The sequence below is a fragment of the Hemibagrus wyckioides genome, linkage group LG17 (genome assembly GCF_019097595.1).
Source record: "Hemibagrus wyckioides isolate EC202008001 linkage group LG17, SWU_Hwy_1.0, whole genome shotgun sequence".
NCBI lineage: Eukaryota > Metazoa > Chordata > Actinopteri > Siluriformes > Bagridae > Hemibagrus > Hemibagrus wyckioides.
Window position 1 is genome coordinate 24,222,574 of NC_080726.1, and position 15,631 is coordinate 24,238,204.

Sequence of the window (15,631 nt, forward strand, 5' to 3'; positions counted from 1 at the left end):
TTTAGTTCTGCTGTTATTCAACTATTTTACATAAGCGATGAGTCCAGAAGAAACAATACCAGCTGGATTTACCCAAATGAAGGAGTTTTAGTAGCTGGATTCTGAACCGTGTGTTGTTACCTGGGGGTCTCTTGCTTGTCCTTGATGTTCTTCTAGGAAATCCAAACTATAACACTCGCACACAACATTCCCTGATTCCTGTTCCCTGGATGTTTAAACTTTTGAGCAAGATGATAAGTTATTTAGCTACTTTTTTAGTACTGCCCTCCAGAAGTCTAAATGCGATATTTACATGTTTCCCAGAAGACAAAATAATAACAATTAACACTAATCATCCCGTTCAAAAGTTTACACCCCCTCCATGGGCTTTAATGAAGCGTGGAAATTCACTTGTTGCACTTGCCCCAGCTCGGTCTTGCCCACCGTCTCGGGTGGACGTGTTGTCTTTTATGTAGTATGTAAAGTAGGGGCAGGAGACCTGGAACCCTCCTGCTGTGGTGACCTTTGACCTTGCATTGCTGAAACCCAGGAGCAAATGGGATTTGTCAGAGACAAAGCTGTGCATAATTTAAAAGCTCTGCTTTTCAGAATCCCACAATCCCCCTTCTTATAGCCTGCCATCTTTCCAGAAATGAAACTGGGCCTGAGAGCAGGAGTTAGGGATTAAAGTCGATTTCAGAGAACGCCTTTTTGTATAACAATATAACACGCCTTCGCCTGTCTGTCTGTATCTCTCACTCTTGTTTTTTAAATGTCTCTTTGTCTCAATCTATTCTTCAAATGTTTTTTGTCTCGTTTTCCGGCTAATCCTGCTGACGTTTGGCCGTCTGTTTATCCCACTATAATTTATCACTGGATTATTCTATAAGATCGCACAATGCGCGTGACGCCCTGTGATCCCGATCAAGCGTCCTGATGATGAAGCGCAGGGTTCGTCGGAGGAGTGAGTGTGCGTTAGAGAGTGGAATTCTGTGCCATCTATCCAAAAGCAATTTAACCTTCATCTCATGGTGCGTGAGGCCTTTATAATGGCCTGCTGAATGAATATTTTAGATGTTAAATGCAGCATGTTATTACTCCTTCTCATTTAAAAGCCTAGTGAGTGATTGCTTGGCATGAGTGATTTTAAAACAGAGAGAGAGAGAGAGAGAGAGAGAGAGAAGAAGTAGAGACGGTGCTAATAACAATCACAGAACCAGCTGAGAGATAAATATAATGTGCTTTTTGTTTTAAGCCTGGATAAATAAGGCATCCACCCAGAAACAGGATTTGCTTCATCCTTGACACAGCTCCAAAGATGCAGAGCTACAAGTTTTGGCTCGGTGTCACGTGTTCGACTTGTGTGAACCCTGAAGCCGAAACCCACAGGAAGGATCTGTGGTTCTGCTGTTGCTGAAATCACCGGGTGTTTACATGTCAGCTGTCGAAACTTTTTTGATTTTGTGGCTTCTCCCAGCACTCCCTTACCTGCAGATTTCTTCCCTAAAAATAAATAAATAAAACATGAACATACTGTAGCTCTCCTGGCGTCAGTTGTTTACCTCCACTATTTGTCTAGAAGGGTCTAGTGATGTTTGGTTATCTGTAATGTTGGACTGAGACGCTGTCTTGGCTTCGTTCTCTACACCAAGCTTTAAGTACATGACGGAGATCTCTGTTCTTTACATGAAGCGGTGGCTGTGCTGTGGTCGGGTTTCACTCTCGCCTCCCTGCCTCATGGCTGTTAAAATCTCCACATTTGACTGGAATAGAAGTGGGAATGCATTTTTTTTTTTTTTTTCTTCTTCTGTTGGTCGATCCTAAAAGCGGCGCTCTGTTCTTCAAAATGTGGAAAGCATTACTGACTTTATGGAGCTCGGTAACATACCCATCTGTTCGAGTGCACAACGGCAGTAAACTGAAGCGAACACGAGCAGTGCAGTTCATTCACAAGGGATTTTTTTTTTAACGATTTGCAGTGAAGGATACACGACTGGAACCGATCCAAAATCCAGAACCTGGGAGAAAAAAAGTGATGCTTTCCTAATTATGATGCAAGTCGAGCGCAGTCACAGCTGGAGTTTCAGGTCCGAGTGAGACGTTTAGGTGACCGCTTTATTCTGGAAAATAATAGTAGATATTTAGGAACATTTATAGCAAGTCATCTGAGTTTTCTCGAGAATATTCATTACGTTTATTTGTTTATTTAAAAAAAAAGACAACATTTTGTCTTGAGTAAACATACTCCATGGGTTTGCTGTAAAACATTTCTAAAGTATTTTGTCTCCTGGTCATGGTGTATTTTGGTGTATTTTGTCTTTTATTATGACTATATGATCTGGAAATCAGCAGCATTGTCTAGACTGGATAATGCAGGAAGTGTGATTAAAGGGAAGACAGTCTTTTCACCAGAGGCCAAAAAAATGGGATTTGTGTCAGTTTTGTGGTTTCTGTGTTCAGCATTGAACGTCTTTGTAATGTCACACTCCACATTGGCTCATATGAAAGTAGACACTCTTTAAAGCTTTAAAGGAGAAGTTCACTTCCAGAACAAAACTCTACAGATAATTTCCTCACCCCCTTTTAATCCAAGATGTTCATGTCTTTCTTTCTTCAGTCGTAAAGAAATTGTTTTTTGAGGAAAACATTTCAGGATTTTTCTCCATATAGTGGACTTCAATGGTGACCGTGAGTTTGACCTTCCAAAATGCAGTTTAAATGCAGCTTCAGAGCGCTCTAAACCTCCATCCCAGCCCAGGAAGAAGGCTCTTATCTAGACAAACCATCGGCCATTTTCTTAGAAAAATAAAAAAGTTGTATATTTTTCAACCACGAAAGCTCGTCTAGCACTAGGTCTGGGATGTGTGTCTGTGATGCTACATACTACGCAATCGCGTAGAGAGGTCACACGTGACGTAGGTGGAGCTACAAACCCGGTATTTACAAAGCCAATGTGCAAAGAAAAAAAAAGGTCACTGGACACTATTTTTTTTTGTTCCAGAGATGTCTGGTGTGTTGATGTCCAGGTGCAGAGAGAGTGACCACAGCTTCAATCGATCAGGATTTTTTAAAGAAAATTTTGTGAGCAGTCATGTTATTTCCAAGTGGAAATCTTTTAGGTTTAAAACGGTTTCCACATCCAGGGTGTACACACACACACACACACACACACACACACACACACGCACACACGAACGGACCATTTTAAACAAAAACCAGACACAAAGACATATAACATTGTGTCATTCCACACCCAACAACTTTGGAGCGCTTGTTCATAAGCTTCTAAAATTTGAAGCCATTATCTATGAAGGTTAGAAGGAAAAACATCTCGTCTCAGTCCAGACTCATTTTATATCAGTCTCACAGACAGAATATAATTCATTTCTTTCTATACTGATTGAAAATATTCCATAAGACGAAAAGAAAAACAAAGCTTTGGTCATCACCGAGGATTCCTCTCAGCTCAAGCACTCTCAGTTTTTAGCTGTTTCCTTCGAGGAGATGTTTTAGACAACCGCAAGCACAGAGAAATGTGGATCGGATGTTATTAGTGCCGAGTGCTGTTAGAGTATTAGATACTGAACCATGAATGTGAGTGTAACCCGTTCTCACAACAGCCCCTAGTTCGCCTCTTGAGATAAGGGGAGTGAGGTTTACCTGCACAGCACCTACCGCTGGCCTCCGTTACACTCACCATCCTAAACCTCACTCCCATCCGGGTCATGGCACCAACGTAACCCCCCGAGTCCTACTCGCAATTGCTCCAAGCGGGTCTCGAACCCGGGTCTCCAGCATGGGAGGCTGTGCGCTCTAACAAGGAGGCTAAAGACTGCAACTCCTAGCGTCAGTCGCTAGTTCACCTCTTGAGATAAGGGGAGTGAGGTTTACCTGCACAGCACCTATCGCTGGCCTCCGTTACATGAGCATAGGAGAACGTGTGTTTGTGTGTGTTGAAAGTTTTTTGATCTATTGTTTTTATTGTGTTTTTGTTTTGTTGTTTTTGTTTATACTGTATGGTGAAGCCATAAAGACAAACTAACTACAGTAAAAGTAACTAGCTGATTATAGTGTGTGAAGAGAAAAAGCTAGGAGTTATTCCCTGTTTCGTTTCACACGGAGTGTTTCGTGAAACCTGAATGTGGCATGGAGCCAGACCAGGAAAGAACCACGCAGGAGAGAGTCGAGGCAGGAACGACGGGAAGACAGGAACGTCATCCGCTCGGCCTCCGCATTCCGCTGCAGCAGCTAATACTTAATGACCATGCGCTCTTTTTATCTGAAGCTGCTAACATAACTAGCAACCGATGTACGTCTCCTGTGTGAAGCCAGTTTACTGGAGTGGTGTTTGAGCCGTTGTGGCTGATTTATTTATTTCTTTAGTGTATAAGGGTTTTTTTTTTTTGTAGGCTGAGTTTGGGGAAGTGTGTGTGTGTGTGTGTGTGTGTGTGAGAAAACTGCCAAAGCTTGTAAGTAAAGCAGGCACCATAGGGACTTTGGCAAAGCTGCTGCCTCCATTAAAAAAAAAACTTACTTACTAAAAGCTGTCTGTCTGCCTTTGACGACTTCATTCCTCAACACTTTGCCTCGCTGTGGCTGCTTTTAACTGCTTTACCAAACACGTCAGACACGTCTTCGTTGCCGTCTCCATGTTTTTAAGATTTTTTTTAAAACGGGTTTACTTCAGTGTCATAATCTCAGACCTGTGTCCAGCATTTTGGAATGTGGACAACGTGAAAGGAAGTTTGACATCTAAAGTTAACTTCTAGAGCCTTTCCTCATTTCCTCTACGTCTTCCCTGTCTTTCTTCCTGTTTTGTATTCTGTGTGTCAACCCTGAAGCACAGCCCGGAGCTTGGGATTGGTAATAGTAGTAGTAGTAGTAGTATTTTTTTATTATTATTATTTCATTACAGTGGTGGAAATCGCAGCTTACCTTCATAAAAGTTCTGAAGGCGCTTCGCTGAGGTGAAGGCTTTAAATCTGGACCTCAGAAAGTGGAAAAACAAGCAGGTCTATAAATAATGTCAGCATGGGCCGGTGTGTCCTGTTGGAAAGTTCAGGAATATAAAGCTCTATTGCACTAATAAACAGGCAGATTTATTAAAGTTCACATTTACCTGTGGAGCGTAAGCAGCATGTGATTTCTACACGTGTCGACATGAAGATGTTGGAGGAAGACTGGCACGTGATCTCCAGGAAAATGTGGGTGTGGTGTCAATGTGGTAGGGAAGAAAATTGGAGTGGGCAAATTTTCCAATTAAGCATTCAGATTGTGATTAATTAAAACACTGAAGGTGGCACACTGGCTCAGAGGTTGGCATGTTGGCATCGCGCCTCAGAGGTTTGGGGTTCGATTCTCACCTTCGGCTGGAGTTTGTGGAGTATGTTCTCACCAGATCTCATGGGATTTCCTTGTGGGTTCTCTCTCTCTCTCTCTCTCTCTCTCTGTCTCTGTCTCACCCTCTCTCTGTCTTGCTCTCACTCCATCTAGCTCTCTCAGACCCATCTCTCTATCACTGTCTCTCTATTTATCTCTCTGTATCACTGTCTCTCTCTCTCTCTCTCTCACCTCTCTATCTGTCTCTTGCTCTCTCTTCCTTTGTTCCCTCTGTCTTGCTCTATCTCTCTCTCTCTCTCTCTCTCTCTCTCTGGACATGATTGGTGGTGAGAGTGAGCTGGATTCACTGCAGGACTCTGGTCTCCTTCCTCATCTTCAGTAACCTCTTTCTCCACAGTGTCACTCTGTCAGTCATGTCATGTTCTCAGTCTCTCTTTGTTTTGTCTCTTGTCTCTGGCTCGGTTCTCCTCCGTCTCTGTGCTGTCTGAAACCCAGACACGCTCAGACACTCAGACGCGTGAATCCTCCACCTGCAAATTCTTCCGCTATTAACTTATTTGAGGTTTGGGTGTAAGTCAGCTGTGTGCTGAATGAAGCACTGTGCAGGGCGTGTGGACAGCAGAAGTGTGTGATTGTTCAGACGAGCGCAGGCTGAGGTTCAGCACCAGGCGTCTCTGTCTATCCTCTAAAGCTCCAGACTAAACCCTGACTCTGGAGAGAAACACTGCTCTGCTGCTTGCTTGCCTGTTTTCATCATCACTCTGTGTGTGTGTGTGTGTGTGTGTGTGTGTGTGTGTGTGGTGTGTGGTGTGTGGTGTGTGTGTGTGTGTGTGTGGTGTGTGTGTGTGGAATGACAGGGGAGGTGCTCTTTGGGATCCTCACATCTTGTTGGTGTGTTATACTTTCCTAAAAACAGATCTTGTCCTATTCCCAACAGGAAGGCAAGTTGTTTAGTAGAATTCTTTTACACAGAGATTCTTCTAGAAAATACAGGCAGTGCCCTCGCAACCAATCAGATTAGTGGAATAATTACTGAACAGATTGTTTCTTGTTTCTTGTTTCTGATTGTTTCTCAGATTGTTTCATTTCTGATTGTAATACAGTGTCATGAATATTCTAAAGAAGTTATCTTTGTATTTATGCTTTGCTTAAGATTTGCACATTACAATAGTTCATCTCTCTCTCTCTCTCTCTCTCTCTCTCTCTCTTTCTGTCTTTTTCTAAGTTTCTCTGTGTCTCTCTATCTCATCTTTCTTCCTCTCTGTCTCTCTGTCTTTCTCTAAACTTCTCTGTTTCTGTCTCTGTTACCCTGTCTGTCATCCTCTCTTTCTCTCTCTTTCTAAGTGTCTCTAGACACACAATGATGTCTTCCTCTATCTCTCATCTTTCTTTCTCTCTGTCTATCTCTGTCTCTCCTTTTCTCTCTCTTTGTCTCACTCTGTCTCTCTGTCTTTTTCTAAGTTTCTCTCTCTCTCTCTCTCTCTCTCTCTCTCTCTCTCTTGGGCGAGTTTGAGGGTTCGAGCTCTGAGACAGTTGTCTGTGTGAACCTCAGAGTGAGAGGACGTCAGCAGTACTGTATCGTATTGTACTTTCAGACCATTTCTGTGGCACGTCTGCAAGTTTCCCTTTAGAATTAAAACCCCGGGCTTTTTCCACTGAAAGAGAAGCAACTCTGGGGGGAAAAAAGAAAAGAAATGAAGTCGTCATTCTCGCCTGTTGTAAGATGAGCGACAGCGGAGGAACGAAATCCTTCAGGATCTCTTTTTTCATTCAGTAATAATTCTCACACATCTGCCGCAGGTCTCTCTGATCTGTCTGTCCTCTCTCTCTCACACACACACACACACACACACTCACTTCTGTTAGCGAATAAGACTTTCTCGGGAATATCCGAAGAGGAAACATACTTTTATCGTATATAAATAATAAACGCCCCGGATCTGTCCGTCAGCTCCTGCTTTTTTTTTTTTTAAGCGTCTCTTCATCCTTTAAAGTCCGTCTCTTTCAGCACTTCGCATCTACACCACTGAATTATTTATCACATTTTGTTCTTTGGCGAATGCGGAAAAGCAGCACGCAGCCAGTTCAGAGTTTTTCTTCTGTTTTTCTTTCCTTTTTATTATACTGAACATGGACTTTTATTCTCACCGTGTGGATTTTCCGCTCGCTGGCTTTTTGAAGCAGGATGGCAGAGAGGCGAAGGTTTCCACTCGAATTTCCTCACAAGTCCGACTCTAAAGACTGTCTGATTCCTGCCTTTAGCCAAATCTCCACAGGATCTGTTTAGGAAAACTGATAAACCAGTAGAACCGATGACAGAAATGCTAATTAACTCATCATGAGTTTTTTTTTTCCCACCTAATAACAGAGATTTAAAGGAATACTTCAGTATTTTTATTTATTTAATCTCTAATCAGAGTATCTTCACATTTAGTAATAATCACCTGAGGCACTCGCTGTACTGATTTCACTGAAAAACAATTCGAATAAAAGCCTTACTCCTTGAAGTCCTTAAAAATGCATGGCTGTGTAACAAATTCAGTCTGTAAAATCATTTAAATATATAATCTTGATCTTTTCTTATCTTCTGGAAAGATGCTTCGAGACAATGTCCACTGTTAAAGAGGGCTATAGAAATAAAATTGAATTGAAGTGAATGAATTACACAGGGATTTTCAGTCATGAGAACTGTTCAGTGAGGCACAGAGAAACTTCTGGAAAATATAGGCTGTCCTATCAACCAATCAAATTAGTGCATGAATATTCTAATTAAGTAATTAGTTTTCAAATTAAGTAATTAATATTTTAATTAAGTAATCAATATTTTAATTAAGTAATTAATTTTCTAATTAAGTGATTAATATTCTAATTAAGTTCTTATCTGTGTACTTTGTTTAAAATTTGCAGCATATTACAACACTTATCTTCATCTCTCTCTCTCTCTCTCTCTCTCTCTCTGAATAGATGAAGCTGTGGAACAAGTACAAGGTGACCAGTATCCCCTCACTGGTGTTTGTGGACGCAACAACGGGGAAGGTGGTGTGTCGCAACGGCTTACTAGTGGTGAAAGACGACCCTAAAGGTGACCCCACACACACACACACACACACACACACACACACACACACACACACAGACCCCCTCACCACACATGCACACGCACACACACACAGTATTATTATGTGTGTGTGTGTGTGTGTGTAGCCATGAGTAGCCATGAGTGTGCCCATGATTGATTCCTTATGAAGAAAATCCTTTTCTCTTCTACCCATTAAGCCTTAAAGCGCTGTGTAGCACAGCCTGATGTAGGCGAGTAGAGGGGAATCTCCTCTTGTGTTGTCCTATCAATATTTTGACACCATGCTCTTAAATGGCACCCAGAAGACCCCCTTAGTGCACAGCACAGAAAGCCTCATTTGTCATCAGACAGATGAAGAAGCACAGTGGCATGTGTGAAAACCCCTCAGCAAAAGGAAACGGCTTTCCCATGAGCAGAATGACACATTCCTGCCCGGCCTAATGAACCCCAGCTCCGGCACTACCCATGCCGAATTATCCGTTCTGCTCATTAGTGGACTTCCATTCAGAGGAGCAGAGATGAGGTGCTGTTTCTCAACCGGACAGCTCCGTCTTTTGTGTGTGTGTGTGTGTGTGTGTGTGTTTGTTGGGGTGTACACTGTGTTTGTGCATTTGAGCAGGGAGGTGAAAAAGGAAAAGAAAATATTGAGTATATTCACCTGAGTGCACATAATGAAAGTGTTGGCTTGTCTGGGAGTCAGTCCAAATTAATGTGTGTGTGTGTGGTCAGTGTCTGATTACAAACTGTACTGATTAGTGTTGTGCCTGTTTCTCTCCACTGTGTAGGACACTCACACTTCCAGACATTTTTTTATGGGAGGGAGGGAGAGGGAGGGAGAGGGAGGGAGAGAGACAGGGAGGGAGGGAGGGAGGGTGGGAGGGAGAGAGAAAGAGTGAGACAGGGGGAGGGAGGGAGGGAGGGAGGGAGAGAGAAAGAGTGAGACAGGGGGAGGGAGGGAGGGTGGGAGGGAGAGAGAAAGAGTGAGACAGGGGGAGGGAGGGGGGAGGGAGGGTGGGAGGGAGAGAGAAAGAGTGAGACAGGGGGGGAGGGGGAGGGAGGGAGGTGGGGAGGTAGAGAGACAGGGAGAGAGAAAGAGTGAGACGGGGGGAGGGAGTGGGAGGGGGGAGGGAGACAGGGGGAGGGAGGGAGTGGGAGTGGGAGGGGGGAGGAGGGAGGGAGGACGAGAGAGAAATAGAGGGCAGGAGATAAATAGAGGGAGAGGGAGATGGAGGGAGAGAAATAGAGGGGGAGAGAGGAGGAGGGAGGGAGGGAGGGGGCAGGACAAGAGAAAGGGAGGGAGACGGGGCAGGGGGAGAGAGAGAGAGAGAGAGACACAGAGAGAGAGAGAGAAAGAGAGGGGGCGGGGGGAGAGGGCGGGAGAGAGGGAACAGAGAGAGAAAGGGAGAGAGAGGGAGGAAGAGGGTGGGGGGGTGGAGAGAGAGAGAGAGAGAGAGATCATTTATACCCTTTTATTATATTTCTATAAATCTGCCTTTGTGAGAATGTTTATATCACTCTACAAATAGAGTAGAATAGAATTAAACTTAATCAGCTCTTTACAGATTGAACAGTCAATAAAAAATGTTTGTGTTTCACAAAGTTGAGATTTTGCACCTTATGCTCTAGACAGGAAAATAAAAATTTGGCTTGTTTGTTGGCTGAAGGCCAGGATTGGCTCACATGCACTCTTCCCTGAAAGCCATACAATTACTTGTGGAGTCTGTCTGTCATCATGTTGTTGGAGCTGCCAGCAGGTTGACGCTCTAGTTTCAGATTCAGACTCAATCTTCCCACAGACATGTGAGAATGTTATCCCACACACCGTCTCAATCCTGTCAGGTCCAAGCTCCTGACTCTTCGTCTTCTCGGGTGCTTAGAGAAACCTTCTGAACAGAGAGTCACTCGCTACCAGTCTTGAGACTGTTTTTCCGTTACCAATGCAGCATTTCCTGATCTCCGTGCTGGTAAAGTGATTTGTTTCCAGGATACAGGTCTGTGTTTGTTACGGGTAATGTTTTCATTCTTCTCCAAACTGTCATGTAAATACAATGATCTGAGGTTGCTTGTCTGTCAGAGTGAGAGAGGAAAAGTGTTTGAAAGTCAGCGTTAGTCATGTTGAGTGACAAAGACTATCAGACTCTTGGCTTGCAAGCCTAACTGCCCCCAGGCGATTGTCCATCCTCCTGCTGAATGTGTGTGTGTGTGTATGTGTGTGTGTTGTATGTGTTCATGCTGTAACTGGTAAGTAATAAGGAAAGGTGAAATGATTCACTGTTGCTTAGATGTAAATAAATGTAGGTTTCTGTGATGAGCGTCTACTGCGACTGTCTCGGGTTAGATTCGGTTCAGAGGATAAAACCTGCGGCTGCGTAACTTAACTTAAGGAATAAAACATGAAGGCGCACGTTGTTAAGGGAAAATAATCAGCAACAACGTGGCCTCATGTTCAATAAGTGTTTTATTCCTCTTATACCACAGCAACGTGCCAATGAGTTAGTAACCCTTTATTTAGCCAGGATTAAAAAGTCTCTCAGTGAGTGACCTGGCCAAGATGGCAGAAAATAAGACACAACAACAGTTCACTGTGAGTGAGATGTGTGTGTGTGTGTGTGTTCAGGTGTGTGTAGGTGTGTGTTCATGCAGTAACTGCTATTAATGATTCCCAGTCTGTTAATGGGGTGTGACGGGAGTGGTGAACGTCTGCTGTGAGAATGTAGAGAAAGCGTGAAGCGTTGTGCGAGAGCTCTGTACGAGGTCTTTCTCTGAGCTGTGGCCTGCAGTGAGTGGATAGAGAGCACTTCAGCACTCGCTCAACAATAGAGCCGGAGCTGCTCAGTGGGACATGGCCTCTGGGCCTAATGAAGCTCTCGTCAAAAAGGCACTTGTATAAGGGCACTTTCAGAGAGTGTAGCCTGCTCTGTTTACTCTAAAAACCTATTCATGGGTGGAAAATCAATGAGCAGAGAGTGAAAAAAAATGAGAGAGGGAGACGGGGAGAGAGAGAGAGGTGCTGTGCTTTCTCATTCATTTCTAAGTGCAGAATCAAGTGCAGTTTATTCTGTTTAGAAATTTATGGAGGCCATACTGTGTACACACCAAATCTGTGTGTGTGTGTGTGTGTGTGTGTGCACGTGTTCATGCCGTAACTGGAAAGGGATAAGGAAAGGTGAAATGATTCACTGTTGCTGAGATGTAAATAAGTGTAGGCTTCTGTGATGAGTGTCTACTGCAACTGTCTAACTGTGTAACTTAAGGAATAAAACATGAAGACGCACACTGTTATAAAATCACCAACATCATGGTGTTGTGACCCGTCCTGCACTGTGTATTCTGACCCCTTTCTATCAGAACCAGCATTAACTTCTTCAGCAATTTGAGCAACAGTAGCTCGTCTGTTGGATCGGATCAGACGGGCCAGCCTTCACTCCCCATGACCCTGTCTCCGGTTCACCACTGTTCCTTCCTTGGACCACTTTTGATAGATACTGACCACTGCAGACCAGGAACACCCCACAAGAGCTGCAGTTTTGGAGATGCTCTGATCCAGTGGTCTAGCCATCACAATTTGGCTGGTGTTAGTTTCTAACACATCAACTTTGAGGACAAAATGTTCACTTGCTGCCTAATATATCCCATCCACTATGAGGAGATCATCAGTCTTATTCACTTCACCGGTCACCTGATTGGTGTATATAATTGTGTGTGTGTGTGTGTGTGTGTGTAAGTAATTTGAGTCTTTGTATCTGTGTATTTCAGGTCTCGAGTTCCCGTGGGGGCCGAAGCCCTTTGCAGAGGTGGTGGCCGGACCTCTGCTCAGTAACAACAGGCAGCCGACAGACAGCAGCACTCTGGAGGGCTCCTACGTGGGGGTTTACTTCTCTGCTCACTGGGTGAGTTCAGTGTGCACTTTTTTAAACCTCTCCAAGGCTAACTATAGTAGAAAGTAGAGTGTGAATGAAATAGAAATGTGCATCAGGAAGCATGTACTGAACATGTGGATGCAGGCCATCTCTTCACCACCAGTGTGTCAGTGTGCACACTGCAGTGCAGTTGGTCTGAAACTAGGCTCTAGTACATTCACATTTCTGGCATTTGGTAGACGCCCTTATCCAGAGCCTTAACTTTATACAACTGAGAAGCTGAGGGTTAAGGGCCTTGCTCAGGGGCCCTGCAGGGGCAGCTTGGTGGAGCTGGAATTCGAACTCACAGCCTTCCTAAACACAAAAACCACGTCCCTCCCTATCTCTATTGACTTCAGTGTTCTGAATCTCCGCCTCTAAGCAGCCTCTGATGTGCTCTCGTGCGACTAGAAAGTGCCGAGTCAGCTTGTCCTTGAGTCACAGTGATACTGACTAACAAACAGCAGGATTTTTCACCACTTCACAATGCATGCTACATTCCATGCCCTTACTGATGCAACCAAATTCCTGGCTTTCCTTATTCCTGCCCTGATATCCGATTTCACTGAGGAATGTGTGAGAAAGTTAGAAAAAGTCAAGATGTCCAACAGTGGGCTCCAAAAGTCTGAAAAAATGCTTCTGTTTTTTCTAATCTAATGAATGTCAGAGTTGCTGAGTATTTGGTTCGTCCTGTTTTGCTTTAACGCACACTCGTAATGAGTGAAATCCATTTTAGATCAAAAATCCGTCAGTTTAAACACGCTTCACTAGAGCAGTTTACATGGTCAATACCACAAATTTGTTTACATTCAAATAGGGACAGAGAAATAGTGCAAAAACATGGATATTAAATATTCAATATCTTTAACAGTTACTTTGTTTTAAATAGTTCAGAATTCTGAAACCAGACAGACAGATGGACAGGAAGATAGGCAGACAGGCAGTGAGGCAGGAAGATAGGCAGGCAGAGAGGCAGACAGACAGGCAGGTAGACAGATAGACGGGCAGACAGAGAGGCAGAAAGATAAGCAAGCAGACAGAAAGGAAGAAAGACAGAAAGACAGACAGACAGACAGACAGACAGACAGGCAGAGAGGCAGAAAGATAAGCAGGCAGACAGACAGACAGGCAGAGATGCAGGAAGATAGACAGGCAAAGAGGCAGGCAGACAGACAAGGAACAGAGTCACACCGAAGCAAATCTCTAGCTCATCTCATTGCTTTTTGTGTGTGTGTGTGTGTGTGTGTGGACACAGTGCCCTCCCTGCCGCAGTCTTACCCGAGTGCTGGTGGAGTCTTATCGGAAAGTTAAGGAGTCTGGACACAAGTTTGAGATTGTGTTTGTGAGCGCTGACAGGTAAAGACACACACTGCGTATGTCACACACACACATGAGACGCACATATGTGTAATGATGAGATTCCACAGCCAGTGTCTGGTGTAAAGCGATGGGTTTGGGGTTGTTCAGGAGTCAGACGGTGAACACAGTCACTGCAGTGGATCTGTTAAGCAGCATTAGAGCTGAAACCCTCACAGGAAGGTCAGGGCTTAGTGACCTGTGACTGCTTCTTCTGTTTGACTTACAGTCAGCCAGGTGGTGGTGTGATGCAGAGCTATTGTTACCACCTCCTAGTTGATTGTTTTCCCAATAACAGCACCTTCCAAAGTATTTTATTTCTTTTTGACCACAGCAGTGTGTCAGCCATTACATTGTTTATTTATTAAAGAGCATCATAGTTTTCAGTTAGATTATACCATAACCTGCCACTCACTTTGCCCTTCAGCTGACATGACTGCCAGGGCTACTGTTATAGCAAACTAATCAACACCTTCTGACCAATCAGAATCAAGAATTCAGCTAGGCTGTGGTAAAAGATACAATAGTTCCAGGTGATGATTGTATGCAGTTGGCATTTTCAGATAGATAGATAGACGGACGGACGGATTCATAGACAGATGAATGGATGGAAGGAAATGATGGATGGATGGATTCATAGATGGATAGATGGATTCATAGATGGATAGATGGATTCATAGATGGATGCATGGATGGATTCATAGATGGATAGATAGATTCATGGATGGATGTAAGGAGATGGATGGATGGATCCATAGATGGATCGATAGATAGATTCATGCATGGATGGATGGATGGATGGATGGATGGAATCCATCACTTCCATCCATCCATCCATGAATCTATCTATCCATCTATGAATCACTTCCATCCATCCATCCATCCATCCATGAATCTGTCTATCCATCTATGAATCCATCCATCCATGAATCTATCTATCGATTGATTCATAGATGGATGGATGGATTCATAGATGTGGACGAATGGATGGATGGAAGTGATGGATGGATTCATAGATGGATAGAAAGAATGATGGGATAGATGGATGAGATGGGAAGGAATTAAGGAAGTACACATCATTGATCACATGGTGAATTGCACTTTCCCTGATTCAGTTTGAATTTTTTTAACTTGTGCAAAATATGGGTTCTTCTGTGGATGTTTCCTGCTCCTTGTTTGTAGAAAACCCTGATCATTGTGTTTGCAGATCAGAAGATTCCTTCACGCAGTATTTCAGCGAGATGCCATGGCTGGCCGTGCCATACACAGACGAGGCCAGGAGATCCCGCCTCAACAGACTCTACGGCATACAAGGTGTGTACCGGGCCTTGTGTGTGTGTGTGTGTGTGTGTGTGTTGGTGTACTGAGGCTGAGATCTGAAAAGCCTGTAAATGGGAGGAAAAGGAGGGGAAGAGGGAAGGAGGAAGGACAGAGGCACAGCTGTGGAGTTAGTAGAATGTGGGCAGCTGATCAAGTTTGCTATTGAATTACAGTAGGATGCTGCTTCTTCCCCCAGTATTATGGCATTTCTGTGAAGGCTAGAGCTGGAGGTGTGTTCAGTCAGATTCCTGCACTGCCTCCGGGGAAAAGCGCTTTACCTCCACATCAAATGGGCAGCTGTTATCAGGGTCTGCGTTTCAAAAGCCTGTTTTACTGATGCCTGCAGCTGGAATGCCGGCTGGTGTTGCTGTTTCACGTTGGGGGTCACTGCAGACAGCGGTGACGGACGAAGTCGAGACAAGACTGATTAAATTCCAAGCAGTGCCGAGAGGCGGAAAAAAACATCATGGACATTTTCAGTAGCCACAGAAGGGTGACAAAGAAAGTGTGTACTGATCCCCTTGGAGAGAAGCATCACTGCAATCATTCTTTATTCTTAATCCTCTAATGAAGCAGTTGTATCCTGTGGGCGTGGCCTCCTCCAGGATGGCCCCGCCCCATCCACAGGGCACAAAGATTACTTAATGGTTTGATGATG

The 15,631-nt window shown here is 44.0% G+C and overlaps 1 protein-coding gene across 1 annotated transcript in view; it reads left to right on the top strand.

The window, feature by feature from the left end:
* The window catches only part of nxn (nucleoredoxin), a 68,892-nt gene that overhangs the window by 44,251 nt on the left and 9,010 nt on the right, over window positions 1-15,631 (top strand). The window contains exons 2-5 of the mRNA XM_058413261.1: window positions 8,284-8,401; window positions 12,155-12,288; window positions 13,553-13,653; window positions 14,861-14,967. Coding sequence (XP_058269244.1) covers window positions 8,284-8,401; window positions 12,155-12,288; window positions 13,553-13,653; window positions 14,861-14,967 — 460 coding nt within the window. The remainder of the gene's footprint in view (window positions 1-8,283; window positions 8,402-12,154; window positions 12,289-13,552; window positions 13,654-14,860; window positions 14,968-15,631) is intronic.